Genomic DNA, 17,597 nt, shown 5'->3' with positions numbered 1-17,597 from the left:
CGTGCCCTTTAGGTGGGGCTAGGAGTCGGAGAAGCCTTGTGAGCAGCACTTCTCAGGGGCCACTTCAGGATATAGGGGAATACGCAAGGATTTGGAAGATGGGATTAGGCTGGGAACAGAGGAGTGGGAGAGATGGCATTCTAGGTAGGGAAGAGCAGGTAGAACTCTCGGGGTGGGAATTTGGGGCAGGGAATACAAAGTGGGCTCAGACGAGCTCTCCTTAGAGCTGGTAGGCTCAGGGACTCATGGCTGGTTCTTGAGCTGGGGAATGCCAGCCATAAGCAGTGTTTTGGGACAATGGTCTGGCTGCTGTGCCGTTTGTCAAGATCAAGGGTAAGTGAGACAAATCCCAAAAGGAAGTCCTGCACACGTGGAACTCCTACCTCAGGTAGGGGTCCGCTCTTGTCTCTGTTGGTTTGGCCCTGTGTTCCCAGTTTGCACCTCTCTGTCTAGCCTTGAACCCAGTCTCCTTGTTCGTCAGAGGCAATGAATGCCACTGTTTGAATCTAGTTCTCCATTCATCACTGGGTACTTATTATTTGTTCCCTTATACACCCCCTGTCCAGCCATGCACAGGGGCTCTGAACAGGCATGGAGGGGCACAGTGTTGTTACGTAGGGAACAGCAAACATGGCAGAGAGGTGGCTCCCTGTAGAGGAAGGAGGGAGGCTTGGGGGCGAGCCCAATCTGGTGTGAGCCCCTTTCTTCACTCTCTGGCTAGTCATTCATTTGCTAATAGTTGTTCAGTGAAGGTGTGAGTACCTGCCCTGTACCTGCTGCTGGAAGCTCCAGCAATGAATCAGACAGACTTTTGGTTCCTGCCCTCACAGAGCCTGTGGTATATGGTAAACGTAGTATAAGGCCTCAGGCAAGTTACTTAACCTCTCTGAGCTTTATTTTAGCTCCTCATCTGAAGAATGGGGATAATAAAACCTACTCTGGGGGATTACTGGGTTCTCATTGCCGAGGAGAGAAGGGGTACAGCTTCCCTGTACACAGAACGTTAACAGTAATAACAGCTAACACTCGGATAATGTGCCAGGCACTTACCTGAGTGCCTGTACTGGCTCATTTAAGCCTCGCACGGCATGAGCAGGGAGGAGGTGTTATTACCAACCCCCTTATACTGATCAAGGCCTCTTGAGGCCAAGAGGGATTAAGGATCGGCCCCGCCATGAGAACTGGGGTGGGCACCCCCTGTGCCCGGGAGAGCGAGCTCACCTGCGTCTCTGGGCAGGCCTCGAACCGGAACTCACGCAGGACGTGGAGCAGCGTCAGCTTGATCTCCAGCAGCCCCAGCCGCACCCCGAGGCAGCTCCGGGGGCCCGCCCCGAACGGCAGGTATGTGAAGGGACGTCGGCGCCGCCGGGCCTCTGCCGTGAACCTGCGAGGGCCGTGCAGTCAGGGTAGGTCAGGGTAGGCCGCGGACACCTCGCCTCCCTTCCCCTTCCTCTGCAGCCACTCGGTGTGGCTGAGGGAGCCCTTCATCTGAGGCCACGCTCCTACCAAGTGGGCCTGAACCCCACCGTGCTCAACAGAATCCTGTTTTCACGCGGCCTCCTCCCTCTCTGGAGCAGGTGGCTGCTGATCCCTGAGCTTCAGTCCTGCCCTCTCCAGGGTCTGGCAGAGCCCGAGAGGCACTGCTGATGTAAAGGAATCACCTGGAAGGCCCACTTTGCCCTCTCGCCCTCTCCTTAAGAATTGATTGTGCTGTTAACGAGCCTGAAGGCTGTGATTCACGAGGATAAAAGTCTTGAGAAAGCACGGCCCTCCCCTGGGCCTGTGGCACCAAATTTCCCATCAGTCAGCGGAGGGCACCGGCCATCACCAGCTTCCTGAGCAGAATTCCCCACGGAACCAGCCCTCCGCTACCTGCTAGTTTATCTGTTGGTGCCACTCGGGACAGCTATCTCCCCTGCCCACACTTGCCCTTCGGGTTCAAGTGACACCTGAACCATTGGGTGCTTTCCTAATGGGAGGCCCTTCCGCAGGAACTCTCTCCTACCTGCTACCAAATAGCATTTGCCACATGTGTTCTGTGACAGTAGAGCCAGGTGTCAACTACTGTGTTGTCACAGCTCGCTTCTTACCTGTGCATTTTTCTGGGCCTAGGAGCCCTTGACCCCCTGCCCCTTTTCAACTAGGATTAACGCACTTTTTTGTTTCCAAAGGTGATGCTGTAAGCCTTACAGCTGCAGTCCAGGGTGCTTGATATTTACTGTATTTCCGAGCCGCTACGCACCCGATGTTATTGATCTAGGTGCCACCGCCCACAGGTTCCCAGTGAGGAGGTTATAGAGTCGGGGCTCCTTTCCACAGAATGTTGTAAGTCCTACAGGTGGAAACAGCCCGCCCGGGGCCTCCCCATGGCCAGATCACACAAGGAAGGGCTATGGATTGATTCTGACGCGGAGGGTGTGGACGCCTGCTCATTTTAAATCTGGGATCCTTGAAATGAAGTTTAGGCAACGGACCAAATCCGTGTAGGGGGCAGGAGTGGGGATCCAGGTCTACTGTGTTAGCATAACTGGATCTCATGAATTCAGGGAGAAATTTAGTTGATAACTCTTACTTAGGAACAAGCTCCAGTTTTTTAAAAAGGAAATCTATTGTTGCTTTCCAGAGCACACCTGAAATACGATCCTGTGTCCTGTTTCCCGCCTTGAAGAAACCGAGGGCCCCCAATTGAAATTGCCTTGTTACTTGCATGCAGGGCTGCTGAAACGCTACATCTCTGGATTCTGTTGGGGGCTTTTAAAAATGGTACCGGTATTTCCTTTGGAAATGATGCCTCACAAATATCTCACTCCCATGACTTTTGACTGGGGACAACTTTACTAAATCGGTGTTTCCCCTTGGCCGCTTCCAAGGGCCTGCCTCTCGTGTCCCTCGGGGGCCCATTTGAAGGGACTGAGCTCACCTCTCAGGGTCGAAGGCCTCGGGGTTTGGCCAGTACTCAGGGTCATGGTGCAGGGCGCCCACCGCCATCTCCACCACGGCGCCTGCCGGGATACGCTGCCCCAGAACCTCACAGTCTCGCGCCGCCTCTCGCGTGAACCTGCGGGGACACACGGGTCAGCACCCCCCCCCCCCCCCCCCCGCCTCGATTGCGCAGCCGCAATGAGCAGAACTCGGAGGTGCTCTGGGGCAAATGGAGTCTGAGTCTGAAGTGCGCAATGAGGCTGGGGGTATAGGGGGACAAGCGGTCCGGCCCTCTTTCGGGGGTGACCTGGATGGTTTCCACACACCGCCCCCCCCCCGCAACCCCGTCTACTGCCCAGGACCCTGCAATCTCTAGGCTCTTTAGACTCAGTTGGCGCTCAGTGAAAATGCATTCATCGATCTCGGTGCATCCATCCATCGAGCCTGAAGAGCTTCTCTTAGGCCTGGTTAGGGGAGCACAGGTACCTTTGAAGGGCTTGTTTCTGGGGAGGGGCTTGCAGGGTTACTCCCCTGGCCATGCTTTCCCTCATCTTCCGTTCATGGTCAAGCCTCTTTAAATTGCCCTCGCCCACCGCTTTGCTTTACCTAAAGGAAATTTGGGTTTGAAAATCTGATCTCGGGTCATTGTCTGTGTCACTATGGATAACTTCTACTCGAGGGGAAAACTTTTGGGCAGCTTGTTTACTGTGCCAAGTGGCCATGGCACAGTCCCATTTCTTTATATATATGTATTATATATATACTAAAAATTATATATATATATACTAAAAATTATATATATACTAAGAATTATAGATATACTAAAAATTATATTTATATTATATTGTATTGTATTATATTATATTATATTATATTATATTATATTATATACTTTTTGATAGGGGGCGCAAGTGAGTGAGTGAGAGACAGAGGGAGAGAGAAGCAGGGCTCACCCGATGCGGGGCTTGAACTCACAAACCGTGAGATTGTGACCTGAGCCAAAGTCAGATCCTTAACGACTGAGCCACCCAGGCACCATGTATTGTATTTTTAAGGGCTAGACTATAGATTCTTTCATATGAACTTAACATTTCTGGAAGAATACCTGAACTTCTATGATTTCTTCTAAGGGATGAGACTGGGGTGGAGGATGGCAGGGGACTAGAGGTGTCAGCTTTCTCTTTGGACCCTTCTGTATTGTTTCGGTTTTTGGTTTTGGTGGTTTTTGTTTTTATTTTAAGTATAAGCATATTATTTTTGTAATATAGATAATTACTTTAAAATTAAAAATAATCTATGCTGGCTTTTACTTCAGATTATAGGACTGGACTTTCCTAAATATCTTAGGGGAGATATAATTGTTATCCTAATTATTATTATATACTCTTCTCACTTCTAAGAGAAATTAAGAGCAATCCGAGGCTCCTTGTGGGATTTAACACTCTGTTAAAGCTACCAATGCAATTAATATGTGCTTGGAGCTGGTAGCAGAACACCGGGGCTCAAATCAGAGCAAGAAGGTGGGGGTTTCTGATGTATGCAGCCTCAGTTCTAATGGGTCAAACTAGGCTATACCCTGGCATCCCCTTCTTTGTCGTCTTTACTGGAAATATCTTGGACCTGGATCCAAGACCCCCTCTGGATATGGCTGGGCCTCCTGCCGGGCTAGGCCAGGCCACACACAAGACCAGAAAAATCTGCTGAATTATATTGCATAGAAACCTGGATTCACAGTGATAACACTTCAACAAGAGTTATGTTTTCCACAGGGGCCATTCTGAGATTTGGGGGGAATAATGGTGTGTCAGTGCTTGGGAAAAGCCAAGATGCTTTTTTGAGATTAAAATAATAAAATAAAGTAAAATAACATAGAATTCTCACTGTGCCTGTATTCACCAAATCTGTTGCTTGGGCTGAAGCGAATTGGCTTCTTGTCTGGCTGAAAATAACGATGGCTTGCCTCTCTCATTTCTGTTGTTTGATAACAGAAGTCAGCGGGGCTGATACGTTAAAAATTCCAACAGAGTAGGTGGGGAGGAAGGTGAGGCCCAGGAGATCACGGCTTGCCCAGAATTGGAGCAGGATGGAAGCGGATCATTTGACTGGAAAGGTCAGTCCTTTCTCTTCACCTCGCACCTTACGTGGTGCTCCACTTAGAGTGGTGTGGCTTTTCAGATGTTCTGTCCCACTGATTCTCACCACTCCTGTGGGGCGGGCCGAGCAGACGTTGTGTGCCCACTGAACACACAGGAAGCAGAAGCACAGAGCAGTGCAGAATTTACCCAAGGTCACACAGCAAACCACAGGCAGTGATGTGAACCTGTCTTGACTTTCTATCTAAATTTGTTCTGTGATTACGGAGCACTGGCACTGTATGTGACCTTATGAGGGAATCAGCAAATCTTGTCCTGCCTTCCCGAACCAGCTGCTGGTTCTCTGGAGCAATGCCTTCGCTGGCTTCCTTTTTCATAGTACTGTTTATAAAAAGGTCACTAGGAGAATTGATCAGAGCATTTTGGCATTAAAGAGCCTGTTCACGTTTTCGCTCAACACATCATCTCCACAAGGTCTCGCGTGATGAGTTCTTGATTGGGTTCAGATCCAGGAAATGACGTGTCTTTGATCATTGATAGACTTTCTTCCCGCTAGAGAACGTGACCGTTCAACTCTGCTGGTTTCTGTCTCGGCCAGGAGCCTCAACAACCGAGCAGGGACCTGACTCCAGTTATCGGTCATCTCTAGGGTCCTGTAAAGGCTTCTTTCCTCTAGACAGCCTTTGTTCTATCACTGAATGTCTTATTTCGAATTTCATTTTAATGTGTATAGCAGATGCCCACAGTTCCCTTGGAAGGAAGCTAGATATAAATCATTAAAAAACGAAGATTGGAGACAGTTTGCTCTGCAGCTCCCAAGGAAATCAGGGAAGGCCCATAGAATCTGGCCCTGGAGTTACTGGCTGTTCCCAGATCAGGGAGATTGAAACCCTGTGTGCTTGAGGACCGTGTGATTTCACTCCCTTCTGTGGAATTCTGTCTCTTTGCTCTGGGTCTGAACACTTTGCACAGTCGCTACAGTCACACTCTCTGTGATGTTTTTGGTTGGAATATAATTTTGAGATACCTTCAAATCATCCACATTTTCTCTTAAAATGGCAAAAGCTACCTCCAAATGGATTATGTGGTATATTCATTCATAGACATGCAGAGTGGAACTTACAATATATAGGGTTAAATGCTTTGTGTTGCTTCTGTTTCTAGAACCTGAAATCTGGCCACTGTTTCCCTCCCTAAGGGTCTGGGGGCCCAAGTTAAGATGCTGTGCTCCCTGGAAGGCCTCGCTTAAGGGGAGTTGGAAAGAAGTAGAAGACCAGATTCCTGCTCTCAAGGCACTTACAGGTTGGTGTGAGTGGATGTACTTGGGCAAAATATTGCAGAGGAGTTGAAAAGTATCCAAGAATCTAATATGAAGTACAGTCAGTGTGAAAATGCTGGGGGAGGAGAGGCAAATGGCCTGCAGTGGCGAGTCTTGGATTGGAGTTTGAAGGATAAGACAAGTGTGGGTTGTTGGAGAGTGAGGAGACGCCTCCCAGGCCTTGGAAGGTGCCCCCTGGAATGTCAACTCCAAGGGCAGGGGTTTTATCTGTTTTGTACATGGCTCATTTCCCAGTGCTTGCAACAGCATTCGGCTCAGTAAATAGTTGCCAAATGAATGACTAGTGAAAGCCATTCCAGGCTAGGAGGCCAAAGAGATTGGCTTGGGTTGGGTAGGAAGGTCGTTAAGAAAAGCCCAGTGATGCTTTGAGAAGGTAGTTAACAGAAAGGAAAATGAGCCAGACATTTACTGCTGTGGTTACTGCATGGAAGGCATCGTGCCCCAGGGGATACAAAGAAACCCAAGGCTCAGACCTCATCCTCCAGGAACTTGACTCCAGCATTCCTGATAACCCAGGTTGTGACAGTCTGAGGACTAGTGAGGACCTGAGGCAGTGATGCCAAAGGGGCTTTGGGCAGTGTGTTGGGGCCGTGGGAGGGACTCGGGCGTACCTGAAAGCTGGTGGGTAAATCCTCAAGGTCTCTGCAATCACCATGTCCAGGTAGGGCAGGTGTTCCTGGAGGCTGCAGTAGTCAGGGGCCGGCTGATGGAGGAGTCGTGACAAAGGAAGAAAGTTGAGTTATACCAAGTCACACAGCATTCTGGCTTCTCCATTAGCTTTACAGTCCCGCTCCAACTCAGCAGATTCGGAAGTGGAGATGCCACAAAGTGCAAAGTCAGTTCAATCCAAACTGCACTGGGTTAGCACTGCACATGTCCTGTTGTACTTGTTTCGTGGTGCTGTATATTACTGGGGACCCGCCGGACCAGTTTGGCACCTGGGGATCTCTGAGTGTCATAGAGACGTTTGGTTCCAACCCAATGACAGCAGCTTCAGCTGCAAGCATTTATTGAGGGAGGATGAGGTGGTGGCCACATATTGTATGCACACAACCTGACTTCCTCCTCCCTGCAAACCTGCGAGACAGCTGTTCTCCCATCTCTTAGAGGAGGAAACTGAGGCTCAGAGAGGTGGCCACATAGATACTAACTGGTACATCATAAAGTTAAAGGATGCATAGTGAAGTCACAAAAAAAGTTCTGATAACAGAAACTAAAGAGCTGTTTTAAATCAGTAAGAAAAGAAACTCATTAGGAAAATGGTCAAAGATATGAACAGGCAAAACATAGAAGAAGAAATACAAGTTTCCCTGATGAAAAATACAAATGAAAACGAGGAGATTCTGTTCTTCACTGATCAGATGAGGAAAGGTTGGGGAAAACTGATTAGATACTAGAGACTGAAGGTGTGGAAAAGCATGACCCAGCAGCCCGTGTTGGGGGGACACCGGTGCCCCTTGGACAATGCCCACTGGAGTGGCACTGTCACCCTCACCCCTGGCCTGGGGAGGAGGGACACATGGGATATGAGCTGGGGAGCAGGATGTGGGTGGGAGGGTTAGGATGGGGTCAGGGAGGCTCATTCGCTGTTCTGCTAGGTTTCCCCAAATTCTCTCTCTCTCCCCACTCCCTACAGAGCCAAACACCTGCTTGGTGGGGGACAGCTTCATTTCTTTCAACCTGATGCGAGAGTCCTGATGCGAGAGCAGTCTTCAACTTGGAGATGTGCTTTCTCCTCTCCTCCCCTCCCAGAGCAGTAGAGGGCGTACCAGGCGGGGGGTGGGCAAATCCATGCTGCAACCCCCAACTTTCCAGGGGTGGGCCCTGAGTGGCCTTGTTCCACCCGCTGGGAGCCATTCCCAGGCCTGCAGCTGGCCACATGGGATCTGAGCCAGTGGTTCTCAGAGAGAGCGCTCCCTGGATTGGCCACATCAGGGTCACCCTAGAAATGCAGATCCCTGCCTTCCCCCGCCCCCCACCACAGACCAGACCAGAAACGGTGGGGTGGGGCTAGAAAGCCATCCGGTGAAGGAGGGACTCCACTGGCGAGAGCAGGTGGGCAGGCCCTGTGTGGGATGTGCTTGGTTTGCTTGAGGGAGATAACACCAGGCCAGCTGGCTGGAGCAGAATGGGGACTCAAGGGGACAGAGGGGAGAGTGGTAGGAGATGGGGTTAGGGGCCAGGACACATGGAGTCTTGGAGTCCATGGTAAGTATTTTAGCTAATCTATCACTGAACAGCCTTTCAATATAATGCAGCCATTCATCGATGTCTGTAGTATACTGTGGAGTAAAAAAGTCAAGTTACAGAATATGTGTAGTTTAATGTTTATAAATTTGGACGGCAAAGGAGGGGTTTCCATTTCTACTTTGTAGTAAAAAATAGTAACGATTGGTTTCCCCAACTCACTCTCCTCCTCATTTCTGGGAACCCTTCCTTCGGAAGGTTACCGCCAGACCCTATGTTTCCACCTCCACAGCAGACCGCCAGGGCCTGCTCAGTGAGCATGTGGCCCTTGAGAAGGCCCTGTGCTTGGAGCTTAACGCTCTTTGGTCGCCATCTGTGATTCTTAATCCTTTTACTTTCGAATTGGGACTTTGGAAGTAGAGTCTGATGGGACAGTGGTGGATGCGCCAGGGCTTGGAGCCTCACTTGTGTGTGGTCCCGCCTCTGGCCACCTCCCCACGACCCATTCTCAGCTGCCTGCTCTCCCGCCCCTGGTGCCTGGGGCCCAGCCTGGCCCCCCTCTCCCTGACGTGCCCTGTAACCACAGTTGCCCTCCTCCCCAGTCCAGGGCCTGGGCTCAGGCACAGAGAGGGTGGGGATGGGGTGCATGTATCCTGAGGCATCATGAGTGGGCACAGTGACAGCTGTGCCTGCCCTGGGCTGGCAGCATCATGGTGTGTGTCTCAGGACTGGCCAGAGGCTGCGAATTGGCTAGGGCCAGCCTCTGCCTGCTTTTGGCCCAGGTACCAAGTGTGTCCCGGCACAGAGGTTTTAAAGATCTTTGAAGAGTCACAGTCTGCTATGGCGTTGGGGGTGGACCTGTGGGAAGGAGTGATGCCTGGCTCAAGTTCCCTAGACCCTGTCCCCAGCTGGGTCACATGCAGGGGTCTAGTGGCTAGCAGGATGGGGCAGGATCCCTAAACATGCATGGGGGCCTAAGTCCCCAGCCCGTTTGGTATCCCCGTGCCTGATGGAGTACCCCCTTGGGGGAGCCTGGGGAACCCCTCTTCTTCCTCGTAATCTTTAGTAGTTGAATTTTGCTTGTTTCTTCTGGCCTGCGAGTCACAAAATACAAATTGTGTAGTTTCAGTGATCCTGCATGTGAGTTAAATGCCCTGTGATAATTTACATTTAAAACCGGCATTGCATGATATAAAGATGAATGGTAAGATTCATGCTGGAGGAGAAGAAAAGAGGGAGAGCCTTTGTATTTACCGTTAATGGCACTTTCCCCGAGTTTTGAATGAGGGGCCCCCTATTTTCACTTTGTATAAAAGAATGACATAGTTGGCCCTGCAGGCCATGGTTGATTGGCCCAAGGGTGGGCCTCAGACCCAAGGGTACAATTCTGGAAATTTGGATCTAGTGCAGACAAAAAGGAGTTTTTCTCCAGCGGGTGGAGGCTGAGCTCAGGTGAGTCATGATCTGCTGGTGACCATGTTCTGCCTTGTGGATGAATAAGTAGAAAATTCCAGTTGGCTGTGAGAAAGAAGAAATGAATTAAATGTGCAGAGGGAAGTAGAGGCAGATGACACAGGAAGAGACCATTTCCTGGTGTCCCCTAGAGTTCCAGTTTCTGTTTGCCACCCTCCGACTAGTCACTAGCCCAGTGGGTGGTGAATCAGTACCCTTACAGCATTTTCTCATTTATGGTCTAAGTTGGCCACAGACAAATTCTGTTATCTGCAACCAAAGGAGACTTATCAACATGTGCAGAAAATGTAAAAAACAAACAAAAAACCCCGAAACCAAACCAAACAAACGAACAAAACACCAAACCAAACCAAACAAAAAACTAAAACCCCACAAAAAATGGTGGTACTGTGCACCAGAATATAGAACCGTATTACAAAAAGAAAAAGAAACCAGATGTGGAAGCAACGTCCCTAACGGTAGATGGAATTGGTTCCCCAAACAAAATTTATGGTTTAGAAGCTGTCAGCATTTGTCAAAGAAAGAAAACTTTTAAAGGTAGGCTAAGGGAATTTGATGTGATCAAGTCACAGTCTTCATTATTCTTTCTCTGGATGAGCTTTTTACTGTGCTTCCAAGCTTTTGGCTCAAGATACACATGTAAACATCATCTCAGTCCCGCGGTTCTCTGCATGATGGAACGTTAGAAGCAGTGGGCCGACTTTTACTATATAAGGATGCTTGGGCCCTGCCCAGCCAGGGACTCAACTGTTGGTTTGAAGTGGGGCCTGGGCCCCAGTTCTTTCCAACCCCCGCCGTGGTTGTAATGTGTTGGGGGCTGAGACCACTCACTGCATTAGTCCTTCTGCGATCTACCCCCGTGATCCTTTCTGTGGGAGGAGTGGGCAGATGGGATGGAGGGAGGTTCATGCCTGCACATTTTAATCAAACCCAGGTAAGGTAATGAGGTTCAAATCCCTGTCCCACTGACAGACCAGTCTGCCCATCTGGACCTTTGCCTCGAAGTAGTTCTTTCAGGAAAATCAGGAATAAAGGGGTCCTACACCAATCATACCAGCAGAGGGCAGCAAGTGTATGGCAAATGGGGACTCCCTTGCGAGGCTGGGCCCCTACTCAGAATCACAAATTAAACTCCCAAAAGACTTAGCAATCATGAATCCGAATTTTTCATCATAGAGATGAGAAACAGGAGACCCAGAGAGGAAAACTGCGAGGCTAAACTCACAGCTAGAACTTGGAGTAGAAAACTTACATCCTTATTCATTCAGCAATCTCTCGATGCACACCTACTGTCAGGTGCTGAGGATCCAGAAATGATCAAGTCTCTGCTCTTTGGGGAAGCCGACTTCTAAGTAAATCATTATACTGGATGTGGAATGTGCTGTAGGATAGACTTAGGAGGAACGGGAAACAGTTCGGTTTGAGAGTTCATTCATCCACTTATTCATTCGACACTGCTGGGCAGATGTGTGCTATTGGCCAGCCACTGTGCTAGGCACAGGGCACATAACTTTGACACACACTGACCCTTCCCACCATCTTGGACCTTATAGTCTGTCCTAGAATGCAAACCAATGGTGAGGGTTTCAGAGCTGTGAGCACAAGGCTCTGTGGAAGAACAGAAGGACGCACATCCCAGGCATTTGGAATCAGGGAAGCTAACAGGAGAAAATGAAGCCTAAGCCAAGGTCTTTATGATGGATAAAAAAGCCAGCGAAAAGTGGGTGGGCTTGTTTGGATGCGGGTTCGGACAAACCAATCTAAAAAAAAAAAAAAAAATCCGTGAGTCCATCACAGGACCTTAAACCGTGACTGGATATTTGATATACTTATGAAATTATGGTTTATTTGCTGTTGTTTTAATTTGAGAGATGGTGGGGAGGGGAAGAGAGAGAGAATCTTAAGCAGGCTTCACACTCAGCTCAGCATGGAGCTCAATATGGGGCTCCATCCCATGACCCTGGCTGGGATCATGACCTGAGCCAAAATCACAAGTTGGATGCTCAACCAACTGAGCCACCCAGGCTCACCAGTTCATTTGTTTTTAATGTGATAATGGTATGGTTGTCCTGTTTTATAAAAGAGTCTTTTTATTTTAGAGGTGTAGAATGAAATATTTACAGATGACATAAGACTTCTGAGATTTTTATTTTTAAAAACCCCAAAAACTGGAATTGGGGGAAGGTGGGGAAATACATGAAACCAAAATGACCATAGTTGACCTCTTGTTGAGGCTGGGTGATGCGTACATAGTCCCCTCAAGTATTCTAATTTGTATAAAGTTTTCCTTCAAAAAAAAAAAAAAAGTTAAAATACTGAATAGAAATTGAAATAACAGTACTGTGGCATAGCCTTTTAGATGCGTTACAGAATTAAAAATGGCTCTGTCAGGCTGGCCAAGTGGGAGAGGTGTGGTTTGGAGCCGGATCTTGTAGGACACTTGGCAGTTTTCTGGGCACAAGAGGCAGAAAGCCGTCCCACGCGGGGCAGCCTTTGGGCTGAGTCAGAAGTGTGGTGGGCGTGGTCGGTGGTGGAGCACTGTCAAGAAATGAACCAGGAATGGTACTTGTGCTCGTTGGGTGCTATGTATTTGTCTTTGGCATCTAGAAAAAAAAAATTACCCAATAAAAAAATGTTGGGAGGGGGTGGTGTAGAATTCACTTGAAGTGAGAAAGGGAAAGAGAGGGTAGCTTAGTCAAGAGAATGCTTTCCCTTAGAAGAAAGGCTGGCCAGCTCACCCCAAATGTTTGCAATAGCAGCAGCATCCTCGAAGGCAGGAGGCCGGGAGCTCGGAGCTGAGGTTTCTGGCCCAGCCCATCCCATCCCTTGCTGTTGCCCTTGGGTGCTTGGACCCTCTGTGCTGCTCAGGGCTGAGGAGCACCTGGTTGGCCTGGAATGTCGGGAGAACTGAGGGGCATCTGAGCAGAACATCCTCTCATTTTGAACCAAGAAGCACTTTAAGCGTCTTGTGTTTCCAAAAGATAAAGATAAAAAGCCATCCCCCAGGGTTCTTCCTGACTTCGGTTACGCAGGCCATATTACTCAGAACTAGAATCAACCTGTCCTGCCTCCCACCCAGCGAGACTGCTACTGCGGCCTCGCTCCCCAACCTTGGCCATGCCTCGGGGTAGTCACTAGGTCCAGCCAGGGTTTCCGTCCCTGGATCCTGTCCTGGATCCGTCGCCCAGCAGCTGTGGCCTTGGGGCAATTGCCAAGGGCAACATCAGCAGGTCACCTGGTCTGTAAGTTGGGGTCATGCCTGGCTCACAGGGCAGGGTGGAGGAGACTGTGAAGGTGAAAGATCTCTGCATCTTTGGTAATGTACCAAAGGAACAGGTAATTCTTCTGTTCGAACGTTATCTGGAGGCAGGGAGCTCATTTCATCACGAGGCTGTCTGTTGCATGAATTAAATGACTCTATGAGGATGTGTTAAGGAAGAAAGTGATTTTAAAATCCCATGAAACGTATTTCAGCAGGAATTTATTTCATAACATAAGCCACTGTGCTCTTACAAGTTTGAAAAGAAAAAGAAATGTTAAATATTTTTTTAATATTTGATTTTGGGGAACATTGATTAAATAGTAAATATTTAATTACTAAGTATTGGGAAAAATAGAGATTTAAAAATAAACTGAATCTTTGCCTTGTGGTTTACATTCTCAGTCCAGAGTTCCTTGATTTTCCAGAAGGTTTTTTCATCTGTATGTTGATTTTCAGTGGGCAGTAACTTCTAATTTTACTTCCAAGGTTCTTGGTCTCTTAGTCTTTTACTCTTAGAGCTTAGATCTGTAAACCAATATTTAAATGCAAGGGATAAACCTGATGGTTAAGGGAACGTTCTGGAAAATTTGTGGATAAATCCTTTCAAATAGGAAATAATACTGCCCTCACCTATTAAGGTCACCTTGTTACATTCAGATTTTTGTGTGCCATTTTCTTCGAGAGCTAGACACACATACACGTGTGCATACACGCACCCACACGTGCACACATGCACGTCCTGCCCCCACGTCACTCACACCTACACTTACACCACACACAGGGTGTGTGCAGATAGAATGAGAAAAAGCAAATAAAAATGTCACTGCTTTCAAAAAGATTTTTCCTGGAGAGCCAGGACCTCAAAGAAAAATTAACGTTTTCTTATTTTGTGAAAGGAAATAGAAGTGGGGGCGGCTTCAATTTTGTCCTTCCCGAGGACTAACAAGGGCAGCATCGGATGGCACTAGTGAGTGCCCACGCGTATGTCACCGGACGTGGTGTTATATAAAGTGGGCTAAATTCTGCCAGTCTTTGCCCTCTAGAAGCAGGGAGCTTGAAATCCCTTAAGACTGGACATGCTAGCATGGGGACAGCCAGGGGCTGTACAGCCATATGAAGAATAAAGATTTCCATTCACTCTCATTCCCTGGGGAACATACGATAATAGTATGAAACCAAACTGCGGAAAATGTAGCAACCTTCGCTTTGCCCTTTTGACCACCAGCCCAGGAGAAAAGCCCCTTCCCCCTGCGCCCGGTCCCCAAGATGCAGGCGAGGCCTGAGTGGGGATCTGGGCTCCTCACTGGCCAGTTCTCTAAACAGAGGCTCTGACTTCCTGGCTTTGAGATTCCATAGATGGGCCCATGTGAGCTGTTCCAGGCTTGGGGCAAAAAGCAGTGGGGGATGGAGGGATAGGGTGGGCTATGAGGTGCGTGGGGGATCTTTCTATCAACATCACTGCTTTGCCTAGCCAATGCCCAGAAAGTCCTACATGCTAACTTAAAGAATTTGGCAGATTTAGATGCAGACATGCATCCATGCCTTAGAAAAGGTAATTAGGAGAGTGTGTATGTCTATTTATATCCACTTTAAAAGGAAAGAGAACCCATCTCACATAAACCCCTGGATTATTCCAGGTGCTCCTGTACTCTGAGGCCAGGCCATTAAGGGATTAGGTGACAAGATTGTAATGAAAGAACACAAACCCGCCTCTGTGTGCGCGCACACACACACACACACACACACACACACACACACACACCAGAGTGCCAGCCCTTACCACTGAAGGCCCTGGGTTGAGCCTTATCAATATCCCTGACTTTCCATAAGAATTCCTGTCTTCGGAGATCTAAGATAATAATAGCACTCTGCCCCCCTGCAGTATTTTACTGGGTACAGTAGAATTTTTACATCAGTTCTGTCATTTGGTCCTCACAACTGCACTGTGAGGTAGGTAGGGCAGTTTTTGCTGCCTATTTTATAGGTGAAAAAAAACCAGAGATTCAGAGAGGTTAGTGGCTTAACCAAGGTCACACAGCTAGTAAATGGCAGAGTCAGAACTAAATCCAGATCTTCAAATTCCAAGACTTGTCCGTCATGCTGTACTGCACAGACCTCCCTCCCTCTCCCCTCCTCCCATCCTCCCTCTTTCCCTTCCTTCCTCCCTCTCTTCCTTTCCTATTTTTAAAATATTTTATTTATTTATTTACTTATTACTAATTTATTGTCAGGTTAGCTAACATACAGTGTATACAGTGTAGTCTTGGCTTCGGGAGTAAATTCCCATGATTCATTGCTTACATACAACACCCAGCGCTCAGCCCAACAAGCACCCTCCTCAATGCCTATCACCCATTTTCCCCTCTTCCTTTCCTTTTGTACATTTTATGGAGGAATCACATGCATACGGAAAAAATATAGCACAACCTAAAGCACAGAGCTTGGTGAATTTTCACAGGGCGAGCGCACCCGCGTAACCATGTCTGATCAAGCCCCCAGATATTGCCAGCACTCTGAGGTGCCCCCGTGACCCTGTCCAGTCACAGCCCCCTCAAGGGCAACTGCCATCCTGACTTGTAACACGAGCGATTACTTTTGCCTTTTAAAAAATCTGTGTATAAACAGAATATGCCGTCTGTGGGCTTTTGCCCAGGCCTGCCTGTGTGTGTGCGGGGCCAGATCTTGGAGACTCAGCCATGGTGTGGTGTGGAGCCGAAGTGTGTCCGCTCGAGTGATTGGGTGGTACTCCCCCGGCAACTCATCCTTTCCACCGTGAGTGGACGTTTGAGTCGTCCCAGTTTGAGGCCATTATGAATAAAGCTGAACATTCTTGTATATATATATTTTTAAAGTTTATTTGGATAGAGAGAGAGAGAGTGTGCAAGCATGGGAGGGGCAGCGAGAGAGGGAGGGAGAGAGAGAGTCCCAAGCAGACTCCGTGCCGTCAGCACAGAGCCCGATGCGGGGCTCAGACCCATGAACCGTGAGATCAAGAAATCAAGAGTCGGATGCTTAACCGACTGAGCCACCCAGGCGCCCCTTGTATATGTTTTTTTGGTGGACATACGTACACATTTCTGTTGGCTCTGTACTTAGGAGTGGCTTTGCTGGGTCATAAGGGAATTGGTTGTACCTCAAATTTTAAGTGAATCAGTGGAAAACAGGTCATTGACATACATTCCAGTTCCTTCTGTTTAATTTCACTATGGGTTTGACCCTCTTCCCTCTGCCGCCAGATTCCAACTCGCTGAAACCCAACCACTATCTCTATTCCAGGAAAGGGTTGAGAGGAAAAAGTAGTGTATTATTTGGGAGCAGAGTTATTTATCCCTCTAGTGGGTGTGTAGGGAAAAGGAGAGGTAGAGACAAATAAGACACATCTCTAATCACCTGATTTTAAAGAACTGTCCCAGTTACCAGACATAAGGACTCATAAGCATAAAACACACTCCCAAATCAACTAGATTCGAGTCTTTGGATTATCTGTTGTTATGTAATATTTAGGATTCTGTTCTCTCCATTAACAACCAAGTGGTATATGATGTTTAAAGAGATAAGCCCCTAAGTAAGTGACGGTTAAATCGCCGAGCTCACTTTCTCTGCACCAGGGAGAGAGTGTTTTGTATTTAATTTGCAGACCGATGCTTTTTGTTCACTCTGTCCCCACATAGATAGTATGTCTAGGACATGGGTGTCACATGCCTTTAGCAGAGCGTGGGGGCAGGGGGAGAGAGAGACAAGACACAGTCCTATACGTTCAACTCACTATGTACTTGGGAAACTGTTTACTTGTTCCTTCAAAGATTTATTATTATGGTAATAGGGAGCCACTGAAGGTTTGATGAGTAGAAGTGACACACTGAAAATGACTGTAACTCTGACAGATGATGTATAGGAGGACAGTAGGAAGAGCTGGTCAACAAGACAACAAGGAGACTATTGTAATAGCCTGGGCAAAAGTGAGGGTCTCTGACGACAGAGCAGTGGTCAGAGTGGGCAGGGGGTTGAAAGAGAAGCAGTGTAAGCAGTGATTCCCCATCTTGGCTGCTCCCCACCGAGCCCAGAGCCCTACCTCGAAATGTTCAGGTTTAGTTGGTCTGGACTGGTGTGCAGGAATTAGTAGTGTTCTAAACGGTCCCTGGAAAACTCTCATGTGCAGCTGATACAGAGTCATCGTAAGGAAGGAAGACTAGTCCAGGGAGGTGAGTCTTCGGATGTAAGGGGGCAGGGAGTGAAGTGATGAAAGCGATCCCGAGGTTTCATTCCTGGGGGCGCCGAAAGATGGACAGAGGACCAGTCTGGGTGGGCTGCCTCCTCCAGG

General features: G+C 48.3%; 1 protein-coding gene and 1 long non-coding RNA gene across 3 annotated transcripts in view; one reads left to right on the top strand and one right to left on the bottom strand.

Moving 5' to 3' along the window:
* The window catches only part of TBXAS1 (thromboxane A synthase 1), a 154,963-nt gene that overhangs the window by 1,270 nt on the left and 136,096 nt on the right, over positions 1-17,597 (bottom strand). The window contains exons 10-12 of the mRNA XM_047844646.1: positions 6,966-7,057; positions 2,921-3,058; positions 1,222-1,384 (exon numbers count right to left, since the gene is read on the bottom strand). Of these exons, the coding sequence (XP_047700602.1) occupies positions 1,222-1,384; positions 2,921-3,058; positions 6,966-7,057 (393 nt within the window). The remainder of the gene's footprint in view (positions 1-1,221; positions 1,385-2,920; positions 3,059-6,965; positions 7,058-17,597) is intronic.
* Positions 2,177-17,597, top strand: part of LOC125157731 (uncharacterized) — a 48,693-nt gene continuing 33,272 nt past the window's right edge. Inside the window, exons 1-4 of one of the 2 annotated variants that reach the window (XR_007149044.1) lie at positions 2,177-2,325; positions 2,624-2,763; positions 4,911-5,032; positions 6,180-6,317. This is a non-coding gene — a long non-coding RNA (uncharacterized LOC125157731). Of the gene's footprint in view, positions 2,326-2,623; positions 2,764-3,317; positions 3,405-4,910; positions 5,033-6,179; positions 6,318-17,597 lie in introns of those variants that run through there. The other variant, XR_007149045.1, reaches the window with a different exon arrangement.

Source organism: Prionailurus viverrinus, chromosome A2, assembly GCF_022837055.1.
Source record: "Prionailurus viverrinus isolate Anna chromosome A2, UM_Priviv_1.0, whole genome shotgun sequence".
NCBI lineage: Eukaryota > Metazoa > Chordata > Mammalia > Carnivora > Felidae > Prionailurus > Prionailurus viverrinus.
Note: the sequence above shows the minus strand (reverse complement) of the source record. Positions and strands in the feature narration are given on the sequence as shown.